Source organism: Mustela erminea, chromosome 6 (genome assembly GCF_009829155.1).
Source record: "Mustela erminea isolate mMusErm1 chromosome 6, mMusErm1.Pri, whole genome shotgun sequence".
NCBI classification, from domain to species: domain Eukaryota; kingdom Metazoa; phylum Chordata; class Mammalia; order Carnivora; family Mustelidae; genus Mustela; species Mustela erminea.
Window position 1 is genome coordinate 130,234,100 of NC_045619.1, and position 15,181 is coordinate 130,249,280.

Here is a 15,181-nt window from a genome sequence, read left to right on the forward strand (position 1 = left end):
CTTCATGTGTTTGAGATCAATTACTGGAAGATTATTGTGATCATTTCATGGTATCATATTTCCTTGACTTTTTATATTCTTTGAAGTTTTACATTGCTGTCTTTGCATTTGAAGTAGTCTTTAATGACTACCTTTTCAGTATGTCCAAACCCGATTTTTTTTGGTTTTTTGTTTTTGTTTTTGTTTTTGTTTTTTTTTGCTCTGGTGGTGTGCTGGAACTTTTACTGTATGAAATCTGGTTTTCCAAAAAGACCCTCTCTTCAATGGGTGATTATCTAAGACAGTGTTTTCCAGGGGCTCTTAGATATGGTTGAGGGGAAGGGGCTGGAGGCAGTGTATGGCTGTATGTATTGCTGAGTCCACAGCTGGGACTCTAGTGAGTGTGCCTGTTATCTGATGCATGGGTAGATAAGAATTTTCCTAGGTCCCTTGTTTATGGTGCTTGGTTCCACAGCTCCTACAAAGAGGTCCACAGCCATTTTGTCACCACAAAGACATTGTATTGTAATTGTGTATTTATCTGACTTTGAAGCAAGGGATGTGTATTTTCTTACATATGGCTGGACTTGATAACTGTTCTGTGAACTTATAAGTGAATTGAGATGGGTAGCAGAATTTTACAAAAAATTGTTTTTTTTTTTAAATTCTTTACCAGTAAAATTATTAGAAAACATTGGCTTTTTAAATTTTTAAAATTTAAAAAATTTTTCTTTTTAAAATTTTTTAAAAAGATTTTTTAAAATTTAATTTTTTTCCAGTACTACAAGATTCATTGTTTATGGACCACACCCAGTGCTCCATGCAATATGTGCCCTCCTTAATACCCACCACCAGGCTCAACCAACCCCCCACCCCAACCCTCCAAAATCTTCAGTTTATTTCTCAGAATCCACTGCTCTCATGGTTTGTCCCCCCTCCGATTTCCTCCAACTCATTTTTCCTCTCCATCTCCCAATGTCCTTCATGTTATTCCTTATGCTCCACAAGTAATGAAACCATATAATTGACCCTCTCTGCTTGAGTTATTTCACTCAGCATAATATCCTCCAGTCCTGTCCATGTTGATACAAACGTTGGGTATTCCCCCTTTCTGATGGAGGTGTAATATTTCATCGTATATATGGACCATATCTTCTTTATCCATTCATCTGTTGAAGGGCTTTTTGGCTCTTTCCACAGTTTGGTGATTGTGGCCATTGCTGCTATGAACATTGGAGTACAGATGGCCCTTCTTTTCACTACATCTGTATCTTTGGGGTAAATACCCAGTAGTGCAATTGCAGGGTCCTAGGGAAGCTCTATTTTTAATTTCTGAAGGAATCTCCACACTGTTCTCCAAATTGGCTGCACCAACTTGCATTCCTACCAAGAGTGTAACAGGGTTCCCCTTTCTCCACATCTTCTCCAACACTTATTGTTTACTGTCTTGTTGATTTTGGCCCTTTTAACTGGTATAAGGTGGTATCTCAATGTGGTTTTGGCTTGAATCTCCCTGATGGCTAGTGATAATGAACATTTTTCATGTGTCTGTTAGCCATTTGTATGTTTTCTTTGGAGAAGTGTCTGTTCATGTCTTCTGCCCATTTTTTGATGTGATTATCTGTCTTGTGTGTGTTAAGTTTGAGGAGTTCTTTATAGATCTTGGAAATCAGCCCTTTATCTGTAGTGTCATTTGTGAATATCTTCTCCCAATCTGTGGGTTGTCTCTTTGTTTTGTCGGCTGTTTCCTTTGCTGCGCAGAAGTTTTGATTTTGATGAAGTCCCATTTTTGGTGAAATGATGAAGTTCATTTTTGCTTTTGTTTCCTTTGCCTTTGGAGACCTGTCTTGAAAGAAGTTGCTGTGGCCGATGTCGAAGAGGTTACTGCCTATGTTCTCCTCTAGGATTTTGATAGATTCCTGACTTACATTCAGGTCTTTTATCCATTTTGAGTTTATCTTTGCGTATGGTACCAGAGAATGGTTGAGTGTTTATTTGAGAGAGAGAGAGATTGAAAGAGAGAGCAGGAGAGGGGGAATGGTCATAGGGAGAAGCAGACTCCCCATGGAACTGAGAGCTTGATATGGGACTTGATCCTGGGGCCTTGGGATCATGACCTGAGCCAAAGGCAGTGGCTTAACCAACTGAGCCACCCGGCACCTGAAAACATTGGCTTTTTAATGGATATTTTAACTGGATTTTTAAAAATAGTGATCCTGCTTTGGATATAAAGGAATTAATGAAAGGGGAAAAAGAAAAACAAACATCAAAAGAATCTGTGATTACACCAAGGTTTGAGAAAGCCCCTTCTCTAACTTCTCGTCCACTACAAATGAATGATGACAGCACTTCAATTGGAATGGACCAGGATGAAGGAAGGTAAAATCTACAAATTCTTTATTTTCCTCTGAAGGAATTTTAACACTGATTACTTTTTATGGAAATAAAATGCTGTAGTGTAGGGACAGGAGAAGACAAGAAATACTCAAGTATATCAGACACACTGCTTGAAAGGTTAAGATGAGGACAAGTGGTTTCGACAAGGAGCAGTTTCAACAGTCACCGTGGATGCTGGACTATAATGAATAAGTATAAAGAACTCCTTAGAGAATTTTTTTTAAGGTTTTATTTATTTATTTGACAGATGGAGATCACAAGTAGGCAGAGAGGCAGGCAGAGAGAGGGGAGGGGAAGCAGGCTCCCTGCTGAGCAGAGAGCCCGATGTGGGGCTTGATCCCAGGACCCTGGGATCATGACCTGAGCTGAAAGCAGAGGCTTTAACCCAGAGTCACCCAGGAGACCCTCCTTAGAGAATTTTTATGGGGAAAGGTAATAGAGAAATGGATGATAACTGAAAAAGACTGTGGAGTTCAAAGGAATTTTCTCTATTTTTAATTTTAAGATGGGAGCTTTTTTTTTTTTTTAAAGATTTTATTTATTTATTTGACAGTGAGAGATCACAAGTAGGCAGAGAGGCAGGCAGAGAGAGAGGAAGGGAAGCAGGCTCCCTGCTGAGCAGAGAGCCCGATGTGGGGCTCAATCCCAGGACCCTGAGATCATGACCTGAGCCAAAGGCAGCGACTTAACCCACTGAGCCACCCAGGCGCCCCTAAAATGGGAGCTTTTAGAGTACGTTTGTATGCTCCTGGAAATGATCCAATAGCGATAGACATGGTTATTTGTTTTAATTTTGTTCACATTTCCAAATGTTACAAAGCTTATTGATTGTATTATATTCTTTTAAAGATTATATAGTAATTGTTCTTAGTACTCCTATTCATGTACTTTTTTTTTTTAAATTTATTTGACAGAGAGAGATCACAAGTAGGCCAAGAGGCAGGCAGAGAGAGAGGCAGGCAGAGAGAGAGGAAGGGAAGCATGCTCCCTGCTGAGCAGAGAGACCGATGCGGGGCTCGATCCCAGGACCCCGGGATCATGACCTGAACCCACTGAGGCTTAACCCATTGAGCCACCCAGACGCCCCCTATTCATGTACTTTTGTGTGAAGAAGTTATTTATTCAGAATTGGTTCCATAGCGGAGTATTCTCATATAATTGAATATGCATATACTATCATTTGTTGATTTTAAAATATACGTATAATAGTAAATATACAAACCATAGGCCATTCTGAATAGAACTAATCATTCCTTGATAATTTTAGATATTCAGTGCCTTTGACAGTATCATGAATAGCTATGGTTTTATTAGAGACTTTGAAGTGTCTGCTTATATTAACTTAATATTTGTTTAGATTCTGGGGGAAGGGGAAAGATTTTATTTATAATTGAAAAATAAACTATTAATCTGTCATAGATTATTACTTTTGTTTTATAAAGTTCTAAATTATAAAAGCCATGATTCCTGTGCCAACAGTGTCATTGACACATATATAGTGTGCTCACTAAGTGTATGTTCGTGAATAAACAGTTGAATGAATATATGAATGCCCATTGATCAACTTCTTTAGAAGAAGCAAATATTTAGTTGTTTGAAAGTAGATTTTCAATATTGTCTATGTATGGAGTCTTTTTATTTAAAAAAAATGGTTCACATCCTTGAATTATTATTTACAATTATAGCTAAAATGGTATACTAATAGATTCATTTGCTATCAGATACTTAAAAAACACTTAAATATTACTTTTATCACATACTGTAAAATGCGTGTTTTGAAGGCACATTTCCTGGATTTGAATTCTGGGTCTACTCCTGACCACCTGCACTGGCTTTGGGAAGTTACTTTTTTCTGTGCCTCATTTTCTTCCTGTGTAAAATACCTAATATAATTACCTCCGTTTATAAGATTATTGTGAGTTTTAAAATACCTTTAAAACATTTAAAGTTTTCATAATAATGCATAGTATTTACACAGTAGATCCTCAAAACACTAATATCATGATAATTAAAAAAGAATTTCATTCATATAAGAACTTAAGTTGCACTTTCCAAATAGCTTTTAGAGCCAGTAAAAACTTGTTTTTATTGAAAATGACAACAAAAAATGTGGTATATTTCTTTGTATCAAATAATGCATGTAACATTATGATTTTCCTTTGCTTTTTGTCTGTTTGATCTAAATTTAATGCTCTGTTAAGATTATTAATAATATAGATATGATTTAGATATTCTTTGTATTTTAAGTATTTAATATTTGCCTGAAAAGAATTGTTTTTTTTTTTAGACCTGCAAAGAAAACATCTAGTGAAGAGGAAGAGGTAAAAAAAAAATACACACACACACACACAATTTTATTTCATTTATTAATTTTTTTTTTTAAAAGATTTTATTTATTTATTTGACAGAGAGAAATTACAAGTACACTGAGAGGCAGGCAGAGAGAGAGAGAGAAGGAAGCAGGCTCCCTGCTGAGCAGAGAGCCCAATGCGGGACTCGATCCCAGGACCCTGAGATCATGACCTGAGCCGAAGGCAGCGGCTTAACCCACTGAGCCACCCAGGCGCCCTCATTTATTAATTTTTAAATTTTTATTTTATTATGTTTTTTTAGCATCAGTAGGTAATTCTTTTATTTATTTATTTATTTATTTTTATTTTTATTTATTTATTTTTAAAAAGATTTTATTTATTTATTTGACAGATCACAAGTAGGCAGAGAGGCAGGCAGAAGGAGAGGAACAGAAGCAGGCTCCCCACTGAGCAGAGAGCCGGATGCGGGGCTCAATCCCCGGACACTGAGATCATGACCTGAGCTGAAGGCAGAGGCTTTAACCCACTGAGCCACCCAGACGCCCCTATTTTTATTTCTTTTCAGCTAACAGTATTCATTGTTTTCGCACCACAAATCATGTTTATCAGAAATATTATTCCATGGTAAAAAATTACTTTAGGAATGGTATAGTGAAAAAAGAGAACATCTGCCTTTGTTGTACAGACATTTACTTTGAAAAAGTTGTTCAGAAACACTAGTTATTGATAAAGGTCATTTTGATAAAAATCAGTCCTTTTGAAAGTACCTTTTCTTTGCTCTTATAAAAAGATACAGCTGTTTATCTAATCTCTCTACACTTAGTATATTTTATCAATATTTAGGGGACATTTTGAAGTAGTATTATTTATTTGTAGGTCAAAAAGCAAATTGATTCTGTGGATGACCTTGATGACTTAACTCCGTCATCTGAAACAATTTCAGAGGATTTCCACATGCCTTGCTCTAATTATATGATTTGCATGTCGCTACTTGAACAGCATGGCATGGATTGTAAAGGTAAGACCATTGTGTAAATACGAAGCCTTTGTATGTACATTACTATAGTAATATGTGCACTTCTTGTCTAGTGCTGTACCATACAACACTGATGTGTTATAGAGCTACTCATCTCAGAAATACGTTTTATATGAAAATAGAGAAATGTTGAATACTCTTAGCCAAAGAGCTGTAATTTCCACTGTGTTTTTCGTCATGGGAATGGCACACTTGATATGTGTTAACTCTCCTTTTCTGTGCCTTCACCCAAGGTCAGGTTACCACTATATTTGTACTAGAATACTGAAATGACCTCAGGACTGTTTTCCCTGTCATTCCACCTCCCAGAATCTTGGTCTACACTGCAACCATAGTTACCATATATTTTTAAAAATTTATATTTTATCAAGTGACCCACTTGCTTAAAGCTTAGCTATTTCTTCTCATCGTTCTAGGGTGAAAGACCACAGTTCTCAGCTTCATCCTGTGTTGTTTCATATCCTTCTGTCCATATCTCAGCCACTGTTTTAGATATTTTTTCTTATAATAGAGCTTTTCCTCCTTAACAGCTTAAGTTAGGGCAACTGCACATGTATGAAGTGTATAATTTGATAGTTTTGACATATATATATGCATATGAACCATAACTGTAATTCAGACAGGTAATATCCCTTAAATCTCATGTCTCTTTGTAATCCCTCATTACGAAACTGCCGAATGGTTTTCTAAAGTAGTTGCACCATTTTCAGTTCCCACCAGCAATGTCTGAGAGTTCTGCTTTCTTCCTATATATTCATGAACACTTAGTATTGTCAGTTTTTAAAATCTTCAATGTTCCAATGGGTCCATAGTATATGTATCATTATGGTTTTAATAGACATTTCCCTAATAACTTATGATGTTGAGCATATCTTTGTGGGCTTATTTGCCATCTGTATATCTTCTTTGAACTGTCCAAATCCTTTGTCATTTTAAAAATTAGACTTTCTTACCTGTTGAGTTTTGAGAATTCTTTGTATATTCTAGATATACATAGATATACATATTCTAGATAGTTCCTTTATCACCTGTATTTTTTTTTTTGCAAATATTTTCTCCCAGTCTGTGACTTTTCATTCTCTCAGCAGTATCTTTTGAAGAGCCAGTTTTCTTTTTGATGAAGTCCAGTTTCTACCTTTGTTCTTTTATGGATTTTTTGCTTTTGGTGTTCCTATCTGAGAAATCTTTGCCTAACACTAGGTCAGAGGTTTTCTCTCATGCTTTCTTTTAGAAGTTTTGCAGTTGAAGAACAAAGTTTTATAGTTTTAGGTCTTACATTTAGATCTGTGATCCATGAGATCCAGTTTGTATTCTTTTTTTTTTTTTTAAGATTTATTTATTTATTTGACAGAGAGAGAGAGAGAGAGCATGAGCAGGGGGAATGGCAGGCTGAGGGAGAGGGAGAACCAGGCTCCCTGCTGAGCAGAGAGCTGGACATGGGACTCGATCCCAGGACCTGTCATGACCTGAGCCGAAGGCAGCCACTTAACTGACTAAGCCATACAGGTGCCCCCATTTTGAATTCTTTTTTAATTTATGATACAGGGTCTGGGTCCAGGTTTATTCTTGAACTTGGTAAGTTTACTTATTAGTTTTAGTAGCTTCTTAAAACATTCTGTCAAAATTTTCTACATAACCAAAGTTTATCAAACTTTTTTAAACTACTGTTTTACCAATTTTTTAAGGTGGAGCCAGAGGTCATCAGTTTGAGACTTTTCTTCTTTTTTAGTACATACATTTAGTGCTACAGATGTTCGTGTGATGTTCATGCTGCTATTGCAGGATTCCAGAAATTCTAATGTGTTATATGTTCATTTCCATTCAGTTCAGAATATTTTCTAATTTCTTTTTTCTTTACCTCTTTGACCCAGGGGTTATTTAAAGATTTTATTTATTTTAGAGAGAGAGAGAGCGAGAGAGCGAGCATGAGCTGGGGGGAAGCAGACTCCCCTCTAAGCAGGGAACCCAGTGTGGGGCTTGATTCCAGGACCCTGAGATCATGACCTGAGCCGAAGACAGACACATAACTGACTGAGCCACCCAGGCTCCCTGACCCAGGGTTTATTTAGATGTGTGCTAATTTGTTTGCAAATATTTGAGTATTCTCCAGAGATATTTTTATTCTTGATTTCTAATTTGATTTCTTTGTGGTCACAAAACACACTCTTATGACTTTAGTTCTTTTGACTTACTCCTTTTATTATAATTTATTTTATGACCCAGAATATAGTCTTTTTCGGCAAGTGTTCCATGGATGCTTGAGAAGAACGGTGGTGTTCAAGTCTACTATGTCCTTGCTGATTTTCTGCCTACTGAGATCTCAGACTGTAATTGTGAATTTGCATGTTTCTCTGAAGTTCTGTCAAATTTTACTTTATGTATTTTGAACCTATTAATAGATGCATAAACATTTAGGTTTATTATGCTTCCTTTAGTTGGCCCTTTTATCATTATTAAATGAACTTATTTATTGCCGCTGATGTTTTTTGCTTCGAAATCTATTTTGTCTAGTATTAATGTAACCGCTCAGGCTCAGCTTTCTTTTGCCAAGTGTTAGTGTGGTCTGTCATATTTCTGGCCTCTGAACACATTTGTAGTTTTTACAATTAAAGTGCATTTTTTATAGGTGGCAGATAGCTGGGTTTTCCTTTTTTATCCATTTTGACAGTTTACCTTTTCATTGAGGCTTTTAGACCATTTTCATTTAATGTGATTATTGATGTAGTTGATTTGAATCTGTCCTCGTGTTGTTTGACTTCAATTTGTCCTTTCCGATCTTTATTCCATTCTCTTCTTTTTCTGATTTCTTTTGGATTAATCAAGTAATTTTTATGATTTAGTTTTATTTATGTGTGTATGTGTATGTATATATTTTGCTTACTAGCTATAACTCTTTAGTTTTGCTATTTTGGTGATTAGAGCCTAAAGTATATGACTTAAGCATCATAGTCCTCCATCTAGTAATGTTATAACACATCATATGTCGTTTAAGAAAATTATAAAGGTTTACTTCCTTTGCCAGATCCTTCTGGATCTGTGGGTTTATAGTTTTCATTAAGTTTAGAAAGGTTTTGGCTATTTTTTCTTTTCTTTTTTTTTAAAGATTTTATTCATTTATTGGAGAGAGAGAAGGAGGGAGAGGCGTGCAGGAGCCAGGGGGGAGGGGCCGAAGGAGAGGGATAGGCAGACTCCCATGTAATCGGGGAGTCCAATACTGGGCTTGATCCTAGGACCCTGAGATCATGAGATCATGACCTGAGCTGAAGACATATGCCCACTGACGAATCCACTCAGGTGCCCCGTCATTTTTTCTTCGAATATTTTTTCTAGTTCCTTTCCTCTGCCTCTTTGGGGAATTGTATATTAGCTACTTGAAGTTTTCTCAGTTTTCTTTTCTTTTCTTTTTTTTTTTTTTTTAAAGATTTTATTTATTTATCAGAGAGAGAGAGGGGGAGAGAGCGAGCACAGGCAGACAGAATGGCAGGCAGAAGCAGAGGGAGAAGCAGGCTCCCTGCCGAGCAAGGAGCCTGATGTGGGACTTGATCGAAGGCAGCTGCTTAACCAACTGAGCCACCCAGGCGTCCCTTCTCACAGTTTTCTGATGTCAAATTTCAGTCTTTTATTTTGAGCTGTCTAATATGTGTTTATTCCAGTTCACTGTCTAATACGTGTTTTTCATGTCTGACATAATTTACATCTCTGTAAGTGCTATTTGGTTTTTTAAAAATTAGCTTGTATGCCTCTGCTTACCTTTTTATGCTTTCTTTGGAGTTCTAGCTCAGTTAATGACAAACAGTTTGATCCTTTCCCGTCCTGCTCTTAGGAATTGTTAGGTGAATCCAGAGTAGTGTTCAGCCTAGGGCTCATAATTCCCCACTGCTGAGGCACGACCTACTTACTCTATTCATTGTGCTGCGGGTTATGAGTTTTTCCAGCATGGCTAATGGGGATAGATACTGCCCCTGGTGCCATGTGAGCTCCAGGAAGGGTTTCCTCTGCTCTTTCTAGATGGATCTTTCCTCCTGTCACAGGAAATTTCCTTACGTGCATGCATTGTTTATTACTCTTCTGATCTCCAGGGTTCTTTTTTTGTTCTGCTTTCTCTCGCCAGTGCTTTGACCTCTGATCTCATCTGTCTTAGTTTCACCAGACTCAGTTTCATCACCTCAACTTGGGGAGTCTGGTGGAATCTATCTCAGTTTTTTCACCTGTGTCATGGCCTGGAAATTGTCCCAAGGCAGTGAGCTCAGGTATGTGTTAGGCTAACTTCTTGTGTTTTCAGGGATCATTGTCCTTCATTGCCTGAATTCCTTTTTCTTGAAAATGATTTTAAAGTGTATTTTACCTGTTTTTTGTTTGACTTTTTTTGGGTAGGAAGATGTATCAGTACCTGTTACTCCATCTTGGCCAGAAGCAGATTGCAATAGAACTTTGGCACATGCTGTAGACTGTCTTTAATGCTCTCCTTCCTCGTTTGCTCACATGCTTCCCGCTCCTCCTTCATTTCTCAGAATAGTTCCTCAGGGAAATCTTCCCTTCTTACCATAGATCAAGTTATATTATGTGATCATAGAACTCTTTTATTATAGGAACTATCTGAATTCATAATTGTGTTCTCCGTCACTAGACTTTAAGCTAAATAAAAGCCAGAGATCTGCAGAGCTTAGTGTAATATGTTTTGCTTTTTAAAAAAATTTTATTTATTTAAGAGACAGAGTGCATAAGCAGGGGGAGGGGCAGAGGCAGGGGGAGAAGCAGACTCTCCACTGAGTAGGGAGCCCAATGTAGTGTTTGATCCCAGGACCCTGAGATCATGACCTGAGCTGAAGGCAGATGCTTAACCAACTGAGACACCCAGGCATCTCAGTAATATATTTGATATTGAAATCATTCAATATATATTTGTTTAATGTATGAATGAGTGAATGTGAAAGCATATAGTCCTTCATATGCAAGAAGTACTCATATATTTTATTTCTTTTTCTTTTTTAAATATTTAACTAATTTATTGGAGAGAGAGCATGACCGGGGAGTGGGAGAGAACAGAGGGGGAGGGAGGGAAGGGGGAAAGAATCTCAAGCAGACTCCATGCTGAGTGGAGCCCGATGCAGGGCTCGATCCGACAACTCTGGGATTATGACCTGAGCTGAAACCAGATGCTTAAACCAGCTGAGCCACCCAGGTGCCCTATATATTTTATTTGCTTTTGTTTTTTCTCTGATATAGATTCTGTCAGTTTACTGAAAATCCAGGATACAGTACTTTCATATGAAAGATTAATAGAACTTAAAAAAAATCACTGTGGACAACTTAAAAGAAAAAATAAAAAAATGGAAAATAAGGCTAATAGACTACAAAAGGAGCTGTCAGAAACAAAAGAAGTGATATCGAAGTTGGAGCTTCAAAAAGTAGAATGGGAGCAAGAACTCTGCAGTTTGAGGTATGATATCTTGGTTTTAAGGAAATACTTGAACTATTTACTTTTTTTTTTTTTTTAATAGGCTCCACACCCAATATATGTGGGGCTTGAACTCAAGAGTCGCGTGTTCTATCAGTTGAGCCAGCCAGGCACCCCTTGAATTATTTACTTTTATCTACAGATGCGTAGAAGTTTTGAAATTGCTAACCTACCTTCTGGGATTTTATAGGGAAGAAAATGTCTTTAGTATTGTGAAGTATGAGATTCTTCATAATAATACAGCAAGTTCTTAACAGTGAATACTTTTAATAATTTAATGAATATTCCAAATCACAATTTTAATGACCATATAGAAATCCAGCATGTGGAAACCTCATTATTTACCAAATTGAATTTTGGATCCCCCTCCATTTTCTATACTTGAATTAATGCTTTAAGGAATGTCTTTTATATAAATCTGTTTCTACATTTCTTGTTACTTGGAATAAATTCTTCAATGTAGTGTTGTTTACTTAAAGTATAAAAATTTTTAAAGAAGGTCTTTGATCCTATTTTTAAATTGTTCTCAGGGAATTTTATATTAATTTTTATGCTCATCAACGGAGTATAAAATGGCCATTTTTCTCAAGACAGAAAAAAATTTAAAAACTAGTTTTAAACATATGCAGTGATTAAAAGGTGAAATAGAAAATGATTACTGCTAAGTTTTCTCAGCATCTCTCTTATATGTTGATGAAATTAATTCAAAACTCCATGCTGCAAACACATATTACTCTTTATTATTTACTTAATATATATCCTGTGTTGTTATAAAAGGGGTTTTCAAATGATTTATTAAATGGATAATAGGGGAAGCAAATAATACATTATATGTTAATTAAAAAAAAGAAAACGGATCAGGGGCACCTGGATGGCTCAGTTGGTTAAGTGTCTGCCTTTGACTCAGGTCACTATTCCGGGGTGCTGGGATTGAGTCCCCCATTGGGCTTCTTACTCAGTGGGGAGCCTGCTTTTCCCTCTCCCTCTGCCTGCTACTCCACCTTTTTGTGTTCTCTCTTCAAATAAATAGATAAAATCTTTTAAAAAATGAAATGAATAATAATCAACAAGGTAAATTGAGAGTATTGCAGAAGAAGAAACATAAAAATCATAGGGCAACAGATATTTGACTCCCTAGCCTAGTCCTGGATCACAGTAATCTGCCCGTGTACGTTGTGTAAATGCATCTACAGATGCTATCTTACACTGCTGTACCTGTGATGTTTCGTGAAGTAGCAATCTACTTGTAATGAACTATAACTTTTTTATAAACAGGAACTTTACTTTTTAAATAGTAATTATCTTTTCTAATGGAGGAGTAATTACGAGTATGTGGAAAAAACAATAATTTTCCATTCTTTCTTGAATAATTTAAAAATTCCTTTCCCTACAATATCTCCCAGAGATGTCTCCCAGAGATATTAGTACTAAGCAGCATAATGCTTTTTCATTGCTTCTTTTCAACTATATATATATCTTTTGGAAGAGATTGAAGTGAGAAATTACAAACATGAGCCCTAGAAAGGAAAAAAATTGAGTACATAGAAATTTCATTTGGATAATAAACCAGCATATGTGGCACAAGATCATAACATGAGATTTTTATTGTTTACAAAACAAATTTTAAAATAAGCACATTTATTTGCAGATTTACTTTAAAACAAGAAAAAGAAAGAAGAAGAAATGCTGAAATGTTATATGAAAAGATTCAGGAGCAACTAATAAGAAAAGAAGAACAATATAATAAAGAAGTTGAAATGAAACAAGAACTTGAACTTAATCTTAGAACACTAGATATGGAACTGAGGACTGTAAAAAATGATTTCAATCAGGTAAGTCTGATAAAAGTTGCATATTTTAATCAGTATTATTTATAATATCCCTTTGATTTAATGTATATTACTTAGTTATAAAATAGATTAAAAAATTGGTTTTATACTAATAGGAACTATGATATTTATAGCTAAAATCATTAATTTATTGGAGTTCTTGGCTTCTCATATACGCCCTATGTATATTTTCTGAATGAAGGGATGGAGGGTAAATTGAGATAAATATGCATGTTGGCTTTTTTTTTTAAGATTTTATTTATTTTTAGAGAGAGAGGATGAGTATGGGAATGTGTAGAAGGGGAGGGAAAGGAAGGGATAAGAATCTCAAGCAGACTCTGAGTGCAGAGCCTGACTCAGGGTTGGATCTTAAAAAGCTTGAGATCATGACCTGAGCTGAAACCAAGTTAACCAACTTGACACTTAACCAACTGAGCTACCCAGGCACCCCAGTTTTGGATTTTTTATATTAAAATAGAGGCTAAATCACCTTGAGACTATGATTGAACTAGTTAAATGTTTTGTAAAGAAATTTTATTTCACATACTACATCTACCTGTATTTTTACTCTATGACAAATGTAGCTGTCATTTAAATTAAAAATTGAGTTACTCGTGTAGGATAAAAGTCCTTGTATTTAAAAAGGCTACTTCTTTTGAACACTTTTTTAAGTTCTCTTAAGCTTTTGACTTTTTTTTTTAATGGTATCAACCAAAATCCTAATGAAAATATGTCTTTAGGTTGTGGAAGAATGGAATGATACTAAGAAACAACTTTGTCGAGAACAGGATGCCAGAATATTACAAGATGGAATTCTGAACAATCACCTTTGCAAGCAAAAGGAGATAGAAATGGATGACAAAAGGAGTTCTGGGGTATTTTCTTTAGTTATTTTGAAGTACATGTGTGTATGTTTTGTATGTATATATATTTGATTTTCTAAAATTATTATTTTTTCTCCGTGTGTGTATTTTTTTCTTCGTGTGTGTGTGTGTGTGTATTTGTGTCTTTATATATATATATTTTATCCATATATATATGTATATTTTTAAAACCAACACTGCAGATCATGGAAAGCATAGAGGATTTTTAAAGCATATATATCTATATATATATAGATATGTCTATATATAAATATCAGTGGCATTTTGGGTCCTGTGGATAAAGTAATATTCTTATTTAAATGCATTTGTCTGCAAGAATCAAATAGTGACATTCTTAATGTCTTCATCCAAAGGGAGAGGCTTTTTTTATTTTCCATAACCATAAGCTCAAAACTGTTGCAACTAACAACATATGTTTCAGTTTTCCGCAGTTATTTCCTCACCTCTCTCTCAGTAGTTTAGCTTAACACTTCCGCTGATGAACAGGAGGAAATGTATATAGCCTGTTCAGAGACTTTATTTTGGATGTTAGTTTCTTACTTTTGAGAAAAGTAGCAATTTGCTCCAAGGAGTATCCTATTTCATTATAAGGTGCCTTTGAAATAATCATATGCTAATGATAATTTATTGATGAATATTTTATTCCTAATAAAATAGCTTAGTGTTTTTCCCTATTTTGTATTTATTACCATTTTAAACATCATGATGCGGGAAAAAAATTTATTGCGGCAGCAAATAATCTCATGACTTTTCTTTTTTTTTTTTCTTTTAAAGATTTTATTTATTTATCAGAGAGAGAGGGAGAGAGACTGAGCACAGGCAGACAGAATGGCAGGCAGAGGCAGAGGGAGAAGCAGGCTCCCCGCCGAGCAAGGAGCCCGATGTGGGACTCGATCCCAGGACGCTGGGATCATGACCTGAGCTGAAGGCAGCTGCTTAACCAACTGAGCCACCCAGGTGTCCCTCTCATGACTTTTCTAAGAGCTGTATAAATTTTACCTTATTTACCATTGATATTTTATGTGAAATATGAGGCTTCCTTTGTCTTTATGATTTACACTGGAGAAGAGCTCCGGTTTGGTGCACGAGCACTGATAGTGGACTTAGAAGACCTGCGGGAAGTTCTGCAGCTCACTTAATATTTTGAACCTCTCCATTCTAGAATTGTGGTAACTAAAAGAGTTCATTGATGTATGTAGAAGTGTTTATAGTACAGGGCCTAGATTTGTCAGTGATCAGTAGATTTAACTCTTAAAACTGACTATAGAAATGTTAGAAAAGTAGAA

The 15,181-nt window shown here is 35.8% G+C and overlaps 1 protein-coding gene across 13 annotated transcripts in view; it reads left to right on the plus strand.

The window, feature by feature from the left end:
• LOC116594363 (ankyrin repeat domain-containing protein 26-like) overlaps positions 1-15,181 on the plus strand; it is a 636,289-nt gene that overhangs the window by 93,025 nt on the left and 528,083 nt on the right. For 4 of the 13 annotated variants that reach the window (XM_032349687.1, XM_032349685.1, XM_032349688.1 and 1 more), the window contains 6 exons: positions 2,191-2,358; positions 4,664-4,697; positions 5,565-5,706; positions 10,951-11,164; positions 12,831-13,014; positions 13,752-13,886. The exons of the other annotated variants lie outside the window; for them this stretch is intronic. In XM_032349687.1, the coding sequence (XP_032205578.1) occupies positions 2,191-2,358; positions 4,664-4,697; positions 5,565-5,706; positions 10,951-11,164; positions 12,831-13,014; positions 13,752-13,886 (877 nt within the window). The remainder of the gene's footprint in view (positions 1-2,190; positions 2,359-4,663; positions 4,698-5,564; positions 5,707-10,950; positions 11,165-12,830; positions 13,015-13,751; positions 13,887-15,181) is intronic. 13 annotated transcript variants of the gene reach the window in all.